Below are 12718 nucleotides of genomic sequence, written 5' to 3'. Positions count from 1 at the left end.
AAAGCTTACACTAAGTCATGGCTTATTTTTTAAAATTCTAGATAAAATTATAAGCTATTTCTAAACAACTTTTTTTGGCTTACAGATGAAGTGTGCCAAGTCCCTAAATGAAATTAACAGCTTCATTCTTACCTTGATCTCCTCCAGATCATTTGGATCTTTTACTCGATGGAAATAACCAGTAATAATTCTGCAGGATTTCATCCATATGGGTTGGTTAATACTGGGATCTTCTGCAAAGATCTCTTCAAAAATCTCTCTTGTTAAGTCAAACACAGCCTTGGTAAACATAAGAATGTAGAATAAAAATAGCTTCAGATGTTGTATTCTCCAGGACTATCAATATGCAGTCTGTGGTTTATAATTACACCTGCATAGTGACCACAGCTATTCTGGTGCATGTCTCTCAATGTGGAAGGTGAATCTTCCTGATGAGGTACAACTTCTAGAATTACTTTCTAACGGTCCCCCTCTTGTTGCACACCTACACAAACCCCCTGCATGCACCCCCTAACTTTGTGTTGGACTAAGGCCCAGAAGAGCTGTATTCAAATCTCAGCTAGGTCATATAAGCTCTGGGGGTGACCTTCGGCTACTTCCTACCTTTCAGCTTAATCACAGGTTGTTGTAAATATAAAATTGGGGCAGGAAGGAGAACCATGGAAGCTGCCTGGAACTTCTTAGAGGAGAGGTGGGATAGATGTATTAATGAAATAAATAAATAAATAAATAAATAAATAAATAAAGCTGGAGACCAAAAGAGCACATTCCTTCTTTTCCAAAGGATTCCTAAGTATTTTTCACATGGATCTGAGAGCAACAATCCCAACTGTCTCCCTTGATGTACCTGTTTATAGATCTGTTCACTAACAGCTTCAATGTCATCATCTCTGGGGGAATCGCTTATATCTCTGGGGAGCCTGAAAGTCTGAATCTCGTGCCCCAGCTTTTTGCACTTCCATAATTCTTCCGCTGCTGCATGTACCAGCTCCTCCACCTCTTCTGCAGTGTGTGGGACAGCCAATAGCGCTTCACATGGCTTGGAAGGCACTTTGGGGGGCTCTGTTTCAGACGGCACAGCCAAGTCCTCTGCTTCCTTCTGAATGAGTTTTTGAGAACTCAAGCCAAAGTCTTCTTCAAACCAATCTTGCTCATCGTCCGATAAATCCAGGAACTCCCGGCTAAGCTCCAGTTCTGCCAGCCTCTTGGCAAGCTCTTCCTGACCACTGGCACAACACACAGGGCTTTCCTGTAGAATAAAAAGAAAGTGGTTGCTACAGTGGTGCCTCGCAAGACGAAAAGAATCCGTTCTGTGATTCTCTTCGTCTAACGGTTTTTTTCGTCTTGCAAAGCAAGCCCATTGAAGGATTAGCGGATTAGCGCTATTAGCACTATTAGCGGCTTTTAGAGGCTTTTAGCGGCTTATCTGCTGATCGGATCAGCTGATAAGCGGCTTAGCGGCTTAGAAAAGGGGGGGGGGAGGAAAAAACAACCAGCAGGAACTCGCAAGACATTGTCGTCTTGCGAAGCAAGCCCATAGGAGATTTGTTTTGCGAAGCACCTCCAAAATGGAAAACTCTTTCGTCTAGTGAGTTTTCCGTCTTGCGAGGCATTCGTCTTGCGGGGCACCACTGTACTCAGAACAGTAGTGGTTTTCACCTATAGTGTATGCCACATTTTGATACACAGTGGAATCTAGTAGGCATCAGCCCCAGATAAGCCCCATTCCATTCATCAGTCATAAGACTTAATGGCTAGACTGGAAGTAGAGGACCTTTTTTAGCTCCAGGGGTTGGAACCTGTGGACATACTTCAACAGGTAATCCACCTATCATATTATGTCACTGTGATGCCACATGACTGATAGCTGGGTTGCCCACATCCTTTTGTCAAAATCACACATGCTTCAAAACCAGAGCTTGAAATGAAAGGTGAAAAGGTTTGGAAAGAGTTTTGCAGAGCTCTCTGCAGACGTCTTCCCCCCTCCCCAATAGAGATTGACTGTACTTACAGCTCTGGGATACATATCTGGAGAATAAACTTCTTCGCCATCATCCAGTTCAGAAATTAAAGTGCTCTGCAGGTCATTAGCTTCCAATCTTTTCTCTTGGACAGAACAGAGGTCTTGATTGCTACACTGGATTTTCTCATTCTTGACCTTCCCGATTTGCTGCAGTTCATGAACTGTGTCCTTCACAAAAGCCTGCAGGAGGCTATCGGCCAGCAAGTCAACCTTTTTCTTTTGCTCTATCTCTTCTTCCTCCTTTTGGGATGGGACTCTAAGTTGTGCTTCTAATTGGCTTCTTTCTTTCGTCAGCAAGTCCAGGAGTGGAGAGGCAAATATTATACAATCTTCGGCTGCAGGTGAGTCCTCTTCAGCAGATGCATCTTTTGGAAAACTATTCTGGGGACATTTCTTACTTAGGTTTCTTCCTTCGCTCTCCTCTTCAAGATTCTCTTTTTCATTTTGATCCACTTTGTGGTGATTTAGCTCTTGTTTGAATAAAGAGTTTTCAGCTGTGTCCATGAAATTATTGGAACTTTCCAAAATACGAGAAATTTTTTGTGGAGGAGCAAAAATACCATGTTTTTCCTTACAATTAAAATATTGAACGCCATTGTAAGTGCCATTATTATTTCCTTCAGGCTTGTCCAACTCTACACCAGCCCAAAAGCCTTTAGCAAACTCTGTCAGGCCCTTGAATCTCAGTGTACCTGGCTGGATATTACTCACAAGAACTCTGTCACCAATGTTGAAACCTCTCAAAATGGTTTCTTCTTCTGTCTTGGAAATAGAAATCCAAAGTGATGAATCAACATGAGAAGGTTCCTCTTCCACATCACTGCGTTCCCTACTTTTCATAAATTCTGTGGGTGACTTCAGTTCTAATAATCTCTCTGAATGAACACTGCCAGCCACAGATGAAGACTTGTCACTGAGACATTCACTTATTTCATCATCACTTTCAATACTACTCCTAGGAGTTTTTGTATAGCAAGATTTCTCCCCCTGTGACCTAGAGTCTTTTTCAAGGGACAATGTAAATGTGTCAAAATCATCCTTATAATATTCAGTAAGAGATGTCTCATCTTTTGACATCTCTGTTCCTGAGGAAGACACTTCAAAATCATTTGAATATGCTGGCTCTTTGCAAATGGAAATCTTTTCTGAAACCAAGGCATCTCCTTTCAGCAGCTCCTTGCTCAACGTAGGAGAGGATTTGATCGATAAGGCACTTTTATCATCCTTGTTAGTTTCCTTTGGCATCTCAGTTTTTCTCTCAACACATACAAAAGCCAATTCAGCCTGATTCTTTTCCAACAGCTCAGCCTCAGGACACACATCTGTCTTTAGGGAAGCCGGAGGTGAACTCTTCAGCTCTTTGTTAAATTTATAAGCATCACATCTTTCAGAAACCTTCTGAGAAACTTCTGCCTCTGATTCTACAGATTCAATTTCCTCTTGTATCACAGATCTAATAGTGGAAACAATAGAATCATAACTCTCTGCATCTTCAAACCTGTCCTGTGACACATGGGATGTTTTGCTTAAGTCTCCTAAGTCTTTGAAGAGAGCTGATGAAGCCAAGCTGTCCAATGAACCACCAAGTTCTGCTCTAGATATTCTTGGGGACTGTACGAATGAGTTTAGTGTTCGGGAGTGCTCCTCGGTCTGAATTTCTGCTTCAATGAATTTTTTGGTGTACGCAGACACAGATTTCTCATGAGAAGCGGCATCTGGGGGTGGGGGTGGGAATAAAGACATGAATGGCTTACATCATTTTGTATAACATTTGCAATTTAACCTTATTAAAGCAGTTAAGTCAATAATGCTTGTGTTCTAATGAAAAAGTGTAATCCTTGATAGCCAGGCTAAACACCCGTGCAGTCAAGTAGTTTTTCATTTATTTTAAAAATGTACACCCCAACTTCCTTACAAAATAACCCAGAGGGGCTTAACAACATATCCGTTAAGAACAGCACTATATCCAACTAAAGAAATATATATGTAAAACTTGTCACAGATACTTTAAAAGGCCAATGTTTCACTAAAAGGGCAATAGAGTTGGACAGAGAAAATGGGAGGTGGGGAGTGAGTGGAGAAATGAAAGAGTGCACATCCAAGATTCTGGAGGTTCACAACTCCAACACAGTGAAAACTATCAAGTAGCAACATAATAGGTAACAGGTTGTATTACGTTACATTATGAAATGCTAATCACCTGCATTTTTCTGGCTTACATTCATGAAGTTGGAAGAGAGAGAGTATGAATGAGAGAACACCACAGAAATTAACTTGGGATGTATAATGCAGGAAAAAACAAGGAAAGGTCTCTACATAGTTGAAGAAAGATTTATTTCTAGAATTAATTCCTCCTCAGGAGCACATTTTTTACAGCAATTTCCACCAAGTTCTTAAACCACTGAGGGCGGAAATGTTTCTTCAAGCCCCTAAGGTTTCTTCCTGTTTCTTTTCCTGCCCATGGTCTTTTCCTTTTGAGGACCAATAGAGACTACACATATCTACAGTCATACCCCTGTATTAATACAGTTTTGTAGTTTTATCTTACAGTGCCAAACATATACAGTGGTGCCCCGCAAGACGAATGCCTCGCAAGACGGAAAACTCGCTAGACGAAAGAGTTTTCCGTTTTGGAGGTGCTTCGCAAGACGAAAATGTCTTGCGAGTTCCTGCGGGGTTTTTTCCTCCCCCCCTTTTTCTAAGCCGCTAAGCCGCTTATCATCTGATCCGATAAGCTGATAAGCCGCTAAAAGCCACTAAAAGCCGCTAATAGCGCTAATCCGCTAATCTGTCAATGGGCTTGCTTCGCAAGACGAAAAAACCGCTAGACGAAGAGAATCACAGAACGGATTCTTTTCGTCTTGTGAGGCACCACTGTATATCCGAAGTGGCTCTTCCAGTCACAACAAAATGACTTCCTCTAGCTCCCATCCCTATCTGCAGTCCCTCATACCAGATCCCACACTGTTCCATGGGGGTCCCTAATGCTCACCAGCAGATTTGGGGTAAGAGCAGTGAGAATTGAAGAGTGAAGGAGCGAGGAAGGAAAGCCCCGTTCCATTCACAGGAAGGAACGGAATATTTTAAACCGGGGGCGAGGAATCTTTTTCAAGGGCTGTATTCCCTCATGAGCAACTTTCTGGAGCAATGTGTCAGTGGTGGATGGGGCCAAAAGCAAAAGTGGGTGGAGGATCCTAGGCTTCGTAAAGCTGGCTATATTCCAGCCACGCAAACATTGAAAAGTTACATACATACAGACACACACACACACACACACACGAAGATGTGTATATCTCCACCACCTCCATCCATCCAAGCAAGCAAGCAAGGGGCATTGATCACAGTTCAAGGACACATTCCTGCCAAGCAAAAGCACTCAAGGGGCTTGCAGAACAGGGACAGTGAGGAACACGGCCTGGTGACAGGGGGCGCGACCTGGGGAGAGTCCTCTGGGACACATTTAAACCAAATTTAAACATTTTTATCTGGTATCTATTTGATTTCAATCTCAAATTGGCATTTTTAAAAAGGAAGAAAAAGGGTCGAAGCAATTGACTTTTTATAATCCTTTTTGTGCGTAGAAAAGTTTTGTGCACCCTTTCTAATACAGCCTCATTTCAACTTTGAAGAAGTACAGAAAAAGGTAAAGACACAGCGTAACTGCGCACACAGAGAAGGGGTGAAAAACACTAGGAAATATGTGCAGTACTTTGATACCAATATAAACTATATTTCTGAAATTCATACTTTCGGCATGAAACAGTTTCCGAAATTGTACCTCCTTGTTCCAAGGCTGTAGTCCGGAAACTGTTACAATTAATTACTGGGGGAAGTGTTGATTGAATTGACATTACTTTCAAAAACTATAGCCCCAAAGAAGGAAGAATCATTTATCTTGGATATAGTTTACCCACAAAACCTCTCATACAGTTTGCACATTGTAAATATCCAGGAAGGTTTCGGCAGAGACAAGATCAGCAAGCATTGGTTTTTCAAGCTACGTACCAACATGCTCTGCAATGGACTCCAGGGACCCTCTGGGACGTTCAGAATCAGTTATCGATTTCCAACTTTTTGTTGGTTCTGACCTTAAAAAAAAAAAGGGAAACCAACAGCCATTATGCCATTGTGGTATGTGAAAGTGTGATACGCTAAAGACACTAAAGAAACATGGTAAAAAAAACCCTGGCCAAAACTTGCTATTAGGCCAGGGCATTTTTTTAAAAAAATAAACAGATCTCCCCATAAGTCTTAATCTCCAACTCAGTGTGATACAACAAACAAATTTAACTGTGGTATCTGGAAGAAATATCAACTTTTTTTGAGATATACAATGGCATACACTTAGAAAGACAACTGTATTACCTAGTCAGTGAAGATGACTTGATCTTTGGTTTCTCAGTAGGTGAAGATGGGGTTTTAATTTGAGGCGTTGCAGTAGACGTTGCCTCCAGATCCCTACTCAGTTCTGCTTCAGTCTTCTTGATGAATTCATCATAAGTCTGAGAATAGGTGAGGAAAGTCTGAGAACTTTAATTCTTACTTTAAAAATGAGTGAACAAATAGAAACAGAGGATGAGATTCTTGTGAAAATTCTCTTTGCTCCATTTTAATTAAGTTTACCTTGACAGTCTTACTGAACATATGCCAATACAGAATGCTATAACTGAAAATAATTTATTTTTTACAAATAGCTTTTGCATATTAACAGTGGCGTAGCGTGGGGGGTGCAGGCCGCACCGGGCGCAACATCTGGGGGGGGGGGCGCGGTCGCACTCGCAGCTCTCTGCCCCTACTAAAATCCACGGGTTAGGGGGCGCAAATTACTTGCCTTGCCCCGGGTGCTGACAACCCATGCTACGCCACTGCATATTAAATAAACTGTACCTCAGAAGAGCATTATTCTTCCCTATTTGTCAGCCCCACTAAGACTATAGAATCTTAGAAAACTGCAACCTTTAAGCTGTGATTACTATTTTAAAATTGTGCATTTTAAAAGAAAACATGGAAATAGTGGCACCATTACTACAAGCTGGAGGAGAAAATGATTTTTCTTATAGATTCCATGACTATTTAAAACACCTCTTTCAAGTTATCCTTACCTCTAACTGCTTGATCAAACTAGCCTCTTGGGCTCTCAGTCTCTCCTTGTACCTCTTCTTCCGCTCCTTTTTCAGCTGGTAAACAACAGACTTTCTCTTCCGTAACTTATCCTTCAGAGCCTGAATCCGGCCTTCAACATCACTTTGATCAGATGCAGTTTCTAATAAGGAAAATTTTCATAATTTCAGAGACAAATGCGTAGTACTACTTTTTTTACTGCTTTACTAATTGATTGATCATATGATTTTTGAGTCAGGGCCTTCTCTTGTTTGCTCATGCTATTAAGTTCCAACTAGTTTGATGGTGAAGCATGAGTAAGCTAATATTTAATGTAGCAATCTTCACAAACCTGTTCATATATCAATGAAGCTAAGTGCAGTTAGGCACCCAGGTAATGTTGATTTCATCAATGGAATTTTGGAAGAACTCCGAGTTTTTTCAAGCTTACGTACCTTCACACCTATTTTTTAAAGATTCAGCCCAAAAAGCCCCAAGGGGGGGGGGGAAGTGTTGAGAACTGACATTGACACTTACTCTAGTGAACAAGCTTCCTAAATGGAATCAATCAATATGTACTTTCCCCAGCAAGAAAGAAATATTAATGCCTAAATGTTGAGTGTGACTTATGCTTGAAAAACAAGATAGGAATCCCAAAGCTCTAATACGTACCTGACTGAGTCATGGAAAAAGATTCATCGGACCAACAGTAAGATACATCTTGGGATATTGTAGATAAATTTAGCTGCTCCGCAGTTCTGTGGGTTCCTTTGCTAGATTCTTGCTTTGACGGGGATGTGCTGCTTTTGGATGGAGACTATTCAAAGAGGGAAGAAAGTAATCTGCTTGTAAAATTCACATGGGAGGTGGGTGGGAAACATGCATCCTGATAATCATTTTCAACAGACCAATTACAAGTATGGAAAACATTCTCTGGTCATAGTTCCTTAAGTTACAGCAAACTGCTAAGCATCTGTGAACTTTTAGGAGAATTCCATCTGCAGCTATAATTAGATATACTACAAGTTGCTGAAATCAAAATATTAATGCTATTTTTCCTTCCAAGAAGAAAATATACTATATGCAATATTTAGTCACGGTGCAACATGGTTTTAGTACAGTGATAAACAAGTTCACTAACGTGTTTATAAACCATTTCTTCAGTAGGTTTGTGATCCAGGCTTTCCAACTGCTCTTGGTCCTCAGAGATCTTTGAGAGGCAATTCTCAGCAGTGACACTGCCCAGTTCTTCAGGGACAGAACTTTCATTATTCAGGTGAGAACATGGTAGCACTGAAGACTCATCTTCACTGGCTATTTCTGGGAAAAGATAGTGGAGTAGAGTCAGTAGAGCAATAACTACCGCCACCTTCACATACAGAGATGGTACAAATGTTCTGACTACAAATTTAATTCCCCTTTACTGAGGTGAGGGACACACACAAAATTAATGAATCCTCACACAAAGATCACAGGCACAGCTGAACAACAAGGAATTGTAATTAGTAATTTATTATTATCATCATCATCATCATCTCCACCATCTCTACACCACCCTTCATCTGAGGATTATGGGGTTATTTACAATATAAAAGCACAAAATACATACCATAGTAACAGACAAAAAAAAAAATACCCACCCCCCAGTTTAAACGACCATAGATTATTAAATTAGCTGAAGTCGTGGGAGGAAAGGAATGTTTTTGCCTGGTGTGTAACAAAGGCAGCAGGTGAGCCTCCCTGGGGAAAGCATTTCACAAGCGGAGAGCCACCACAGAAAAACCCTGTTCTCATGTTGCCGCCCTCTGAAAAGAAGCGCTTCAGATAATGATCGCAGGGTCTGGGTTGGTTCATATGGGGAGAGGTGATGCATTGCAGTCCAATGAGATGTATCTGGCAATGATTCAGTTAAATGTTACAAATATTTTATTGCTGCTTTTGATAGCCCTAGGGTCATCACTATACAGTGATGTTATATGATGTAACAACCACAGTGACAAAAAACAAAGGCCCCAGATATCCCACTCATGCATATTATTTTCCTTGGAGATGTCAGCCAAAGGAAAAAGAGGTACAGTGGTGCCTCGCAAGACGAAAAGAATCCGTTCTGTGATTCTCTTCGTCTAGCGGTTTTTTTCATCTTGCGAAGCAAGCCCATTGAAAGATTAGCGGATTAGCGCCATTAGAGGCTTTTAGCGGCTTATCTGCTGATCGGATCAGCTGATAAGCGGCTTAGCGCTATTAGTGGCTTTTAGCTGCTTTTAGCGGCTTATCTGCTGATCGGATCAGCTGATAAGCGGCTTAGAAAAAGGGGGGAAGGGGGAAAAAACCAGCAGGAACTCGCAAGACATTGTCGTCTTGCGAAGCAAGCCCATAGGAGATTCGTTTTGCGAAGCACCTCCAAAACGGAAAACTCTTTCGTCTAGCAAGTTTTCCGTCTTGCGAGGCATTCGTCTTGCGGGGCACCACTGTAAGACTAAGGAATAGTTACGTCAGCCCAGATACTCTTAATCAAGAAATGGAAGGAAGCGAAGATTCCAACAAGAGAGGAATCAATAACAAAATTGATGGACTATGCCCAAATGGCTAAAATGTCTGGAAAAAAATCAGAAACCAGGATGATAAAATTTTTAATAAAGACTGGGGGGAATTTGTAACTTATTTGAGAGAACACTTAAACAATTAAAAATATTAGAATTGCAATAACACTTGCAAAACACTTGAAAAAGAACTTTGGATAAAGTTGAGTATTTATGGACAAATAGATGACAATATGATATGCAGTGGAAAGTGATTATTTGCGGATTCCACAGAGGGAAGGAAGGAAGTCTGAGAATTCAGAGAATTCTATACTTTATGATTGTATTTTGTGTCTGAATGTAAAACTAAAATGTAAAACCAATAATTTTTTTATATAAAATAGAGTAAGGTATAGTTATATACCTCCTTCCTTCAAATACTGAATAAACAAAGTTCCTATACTTTGGATTTTCACATTTGGGGCCATTTAGACTGATACTGGAATTTTAATGTTTCATTTTTCACACAAAGTGCAATTTCAATTTTCCCCAATTTCATTTAAAGGAAAGGTGGTTGAAGAAAGGTTGTTGTTACCATCTTTATCCTGCCAGATCAAAGCACTGGCATTAGTTCTTCACCAAATGCAACGAACTGGAATAGTTCAAGACAAGATCAGCCATTCAAGAAAAGGTAAAAAGGTAAAGGGACCCCTGACCGTTAGGTCCAGTTGCAGACAACTCTGGGGTTGCAGTACTCATCTCGCTTTACTGGCCGAGGGAGCCAGCATACAGCTTCCAGGTCATGTGGTGAACCAGAGCAGCACACGGAAACGCTGTTTACCTTCCCGCTGGGGCACTACTTGCACTTGACGTGCTTTCGAACTGCTAGGTTGGCAGGAGCAGGGACCAAGCAACTGGAGCTCACCCTGCCGCGGGGATTCGAACCTCCAACCTTCTGATCGGCAAGCCCTAGACTCTGTGGTTTAACCCACAGCGCCCCCAACACAGAAGGCTATATCAAGTGCACCAAGTATTCTTCCCCCTCCAGAAAAAAAACACAACTACCAAGAACCGTCACACAGCAGCTAAACCAGAGCTTAACTGATGATCTCCTCCCTTTGAGTGGTGGCTGCTATAAAAAGAAGAAGAATCTGTCTAATAATCATGTGAAATGGGCATAACCCTTTGATCTAACCCTTTGATCAGACTATCTATCTCTGGAAGATGTGAGAGCTGCTCCACTGTGGTGCAATTCCATGTTGAAGGAAAGGATCATCTTGCTCCTGTGACTTGGGCCAACGGCATGAGTCTTTCCTCCATGATCAGAACCCAATCAAGGTCTTTCTCAAAAGCACCCTCTCATTTTTGTACCTTTTGCATCAGATTTCTGGTCTCCGGCCCCCTTTCTGTTTACTTTTGCTTTAAGCAGCTCCATGTCCCAGGCAGCCAGGGCTTGCTTCTCTATTTGACGTATCTCTTCTTCCTCTGCATCTAAGCGGCGTTTCCATTCCAGCAGTTCTTCAGCGTGCTGGCGACGCTTCATCAATTTTTGCTCTCGCTTTGTCAAGAACCTGGCAAACAAAACAGTGAGAAATTGGTTACAAGGGCCACAAAGTGTAGGAGACAAGGTACCTGACCCTCCATTAACACGTTTGGCCTAAGGTACATTATTTAATAACAATATTTCAATTTGTATCATGGTTGCTAATTCAGTACAACAAGAATACATGAAAAAGTAAGAAGAGGCAACAGAAGTTAATACATGTCACTTTACAACCTGCCCTAAAAAATAAGGGGGGGGGGGGAGGAGCTCCCATCCAGGTTGATCTCTCAACAGAACAAAGAGTGAGCAGCACAGAATTTAAGAATGTTACAAATAAATTCTAGATTATTTGAAGTAACAGATAATTGTAAGTCTAGGCTTACAATTTAATATAACTGCATTGCTAGCTGTACAGCAATTCACCTCCATATCTGGATGCTTTGCAAACAATTATAGAATTCAGGATTTCTATCTCATCAACAAACTGTGTCAGGAACTGCAGTAGACTCTATTGCCCAGAACATCAATGTAATCCTCCAGAAAGAAGCTGCTGAGATGGAATGCACACATCTCCACCAAGCCATACATTTTCCTACTGCCCCAAGTTACAAGAGATTGAAGAAACAAATAGTTCTTCTGAAATACTGTCAACCATGAGAACAGGGCTCTAAGAAATACAAATAGTGAACACAAAATTAGCCAAACCCTGGTGGCAGAAAAAAATTTGAATAGTGCCTCTCTATAGTGGTATGTATGTATGTATGTATGTATGTATGTATAAATAATTGCTGTTTAATGGTAGCATAATGGAGACAGACCACATCATCCTCTGATAAATGGGGCACAAAATGAAGATTGCAAAAACCTGATCTAGAAAGCTGAGAAGTAGATATTTAAAAGGTAATTATTACTGTGACTTTCCAATGAACCTTGACACAAAGCTATATCAATTACATTTCCAGAACTTCTTTCCTAGCAGTTCTTGGAAGTTCTAAGCAACAAAACCAAAATATTCAAGTTTCATATATTACAAAAGGAAGCAGAAGGCTGGGACAAGGGAGGATCTCCTCCTAAGGAGACCATTCACTAATTATCCTTAACAGAATAAGGAAATTTGACAAAGGAGAACCAAATGCTCAGGTATATGCATGGATGCCAATGTGAATTAAATATTGGGGCATAATCAATCACAAGACATGGCACATGCACACCATTTGAATGGCAATGCCCATCAACTTTGGGGGGCTCAGCCCCCTCAAATATTTCATGGGGGGCAAAGGGACCTTGGTCCCTGGGAATTGGGCTCCAATGGGTAGAAGTCAGATAACCTAAAACCACAGCAGTGTCAATTGCCTGGTAGCCAGCTTATGGAAGCCACACTTTCCATGGGAGCTAAAAAAGAATACCTAAACAATTGCCCTACGCTGTTGTCTAGGTTTGGGTTCTCCTGCTGTTAAAATAGAGATGTTCAGGCAAAGCTTTAATTGGAAGCTTATTGTTCCACGTGCCAAAGGCTTAGGTCCGTAAGTCAGA

At 41.1% G+C, this 12718-nt stretch overlaps 2 protein-coding genes across 51 annotated transcripts in view; one reads left to right on the top strand and one right to left on the bottom strand.

Annotated features, from left to right (window-relative positions):
- The window catches only part of LOC310708593 (podocin-like), a 671219-nt gene that overhangs the window by 289407 nt on the left and 369094 nt on the right, over positions 1–12718 (top strand). The window lies entirely within an intron of this gene.
- CEP350 (centrosomal protein 350) overlaps positions 1–12718 on the bottom strand; it is a 63331-nt gene that overhangs the window by 2596 nt on the left and 48017 nt on the right. For all 50 annotated transcript variants that reach the window (XM_083506910.1, XM_083506906.1, XM_083506945.1 and 47 more), the window contains 9 exons: positions 11014–11213; positions 8265–8443; positions 7796–7940; positions 7126–7286; positions 6389–6525; positions 6029–6111; positions 2012–3738; positions 848–1249; positions 133–279 (listed from right to left, as the gene is read on the bottom strand). In XM_083506910.1, the coding sequence (XP_083363036.1) occupies positions 133–279; positions 848–1249; positions 2012–3738; positions 6029–6111; positions 6389–6525; positions 7126–7286; positions 7796–7940; positions 8265–8443; positions 11014–11213 (3181 nt within the window). The remainder of the gene's footprint in view (positions 1–132; positions 280–847; positions 1250–2011; positions 3739–6028; positions 6112–6388; positions 6526–7125; positions 7287–7795; positions 7941–8264; positions 8444–11013; positions 11214–12718) is intronic.

Source organism: Podarcis liolepis (genome assembly GCF_965112155.1).
Source record: "Podarcis liolepis genome assembly, chromosome: 6".
In the NCBI taxonomy this organism is placed as follows: domain Eukaryota; kingdom Metazoa; phylum Chordata; class Lepidosauria; order Squamata; family Lacertidae; genus Podarcis; species Podarcis liolepis.
The sequence above is the reverse complement of the archived record's forward strand: the minus strand, read 5'-3'. Positions and strand labels throughout refer to the sequence as shown.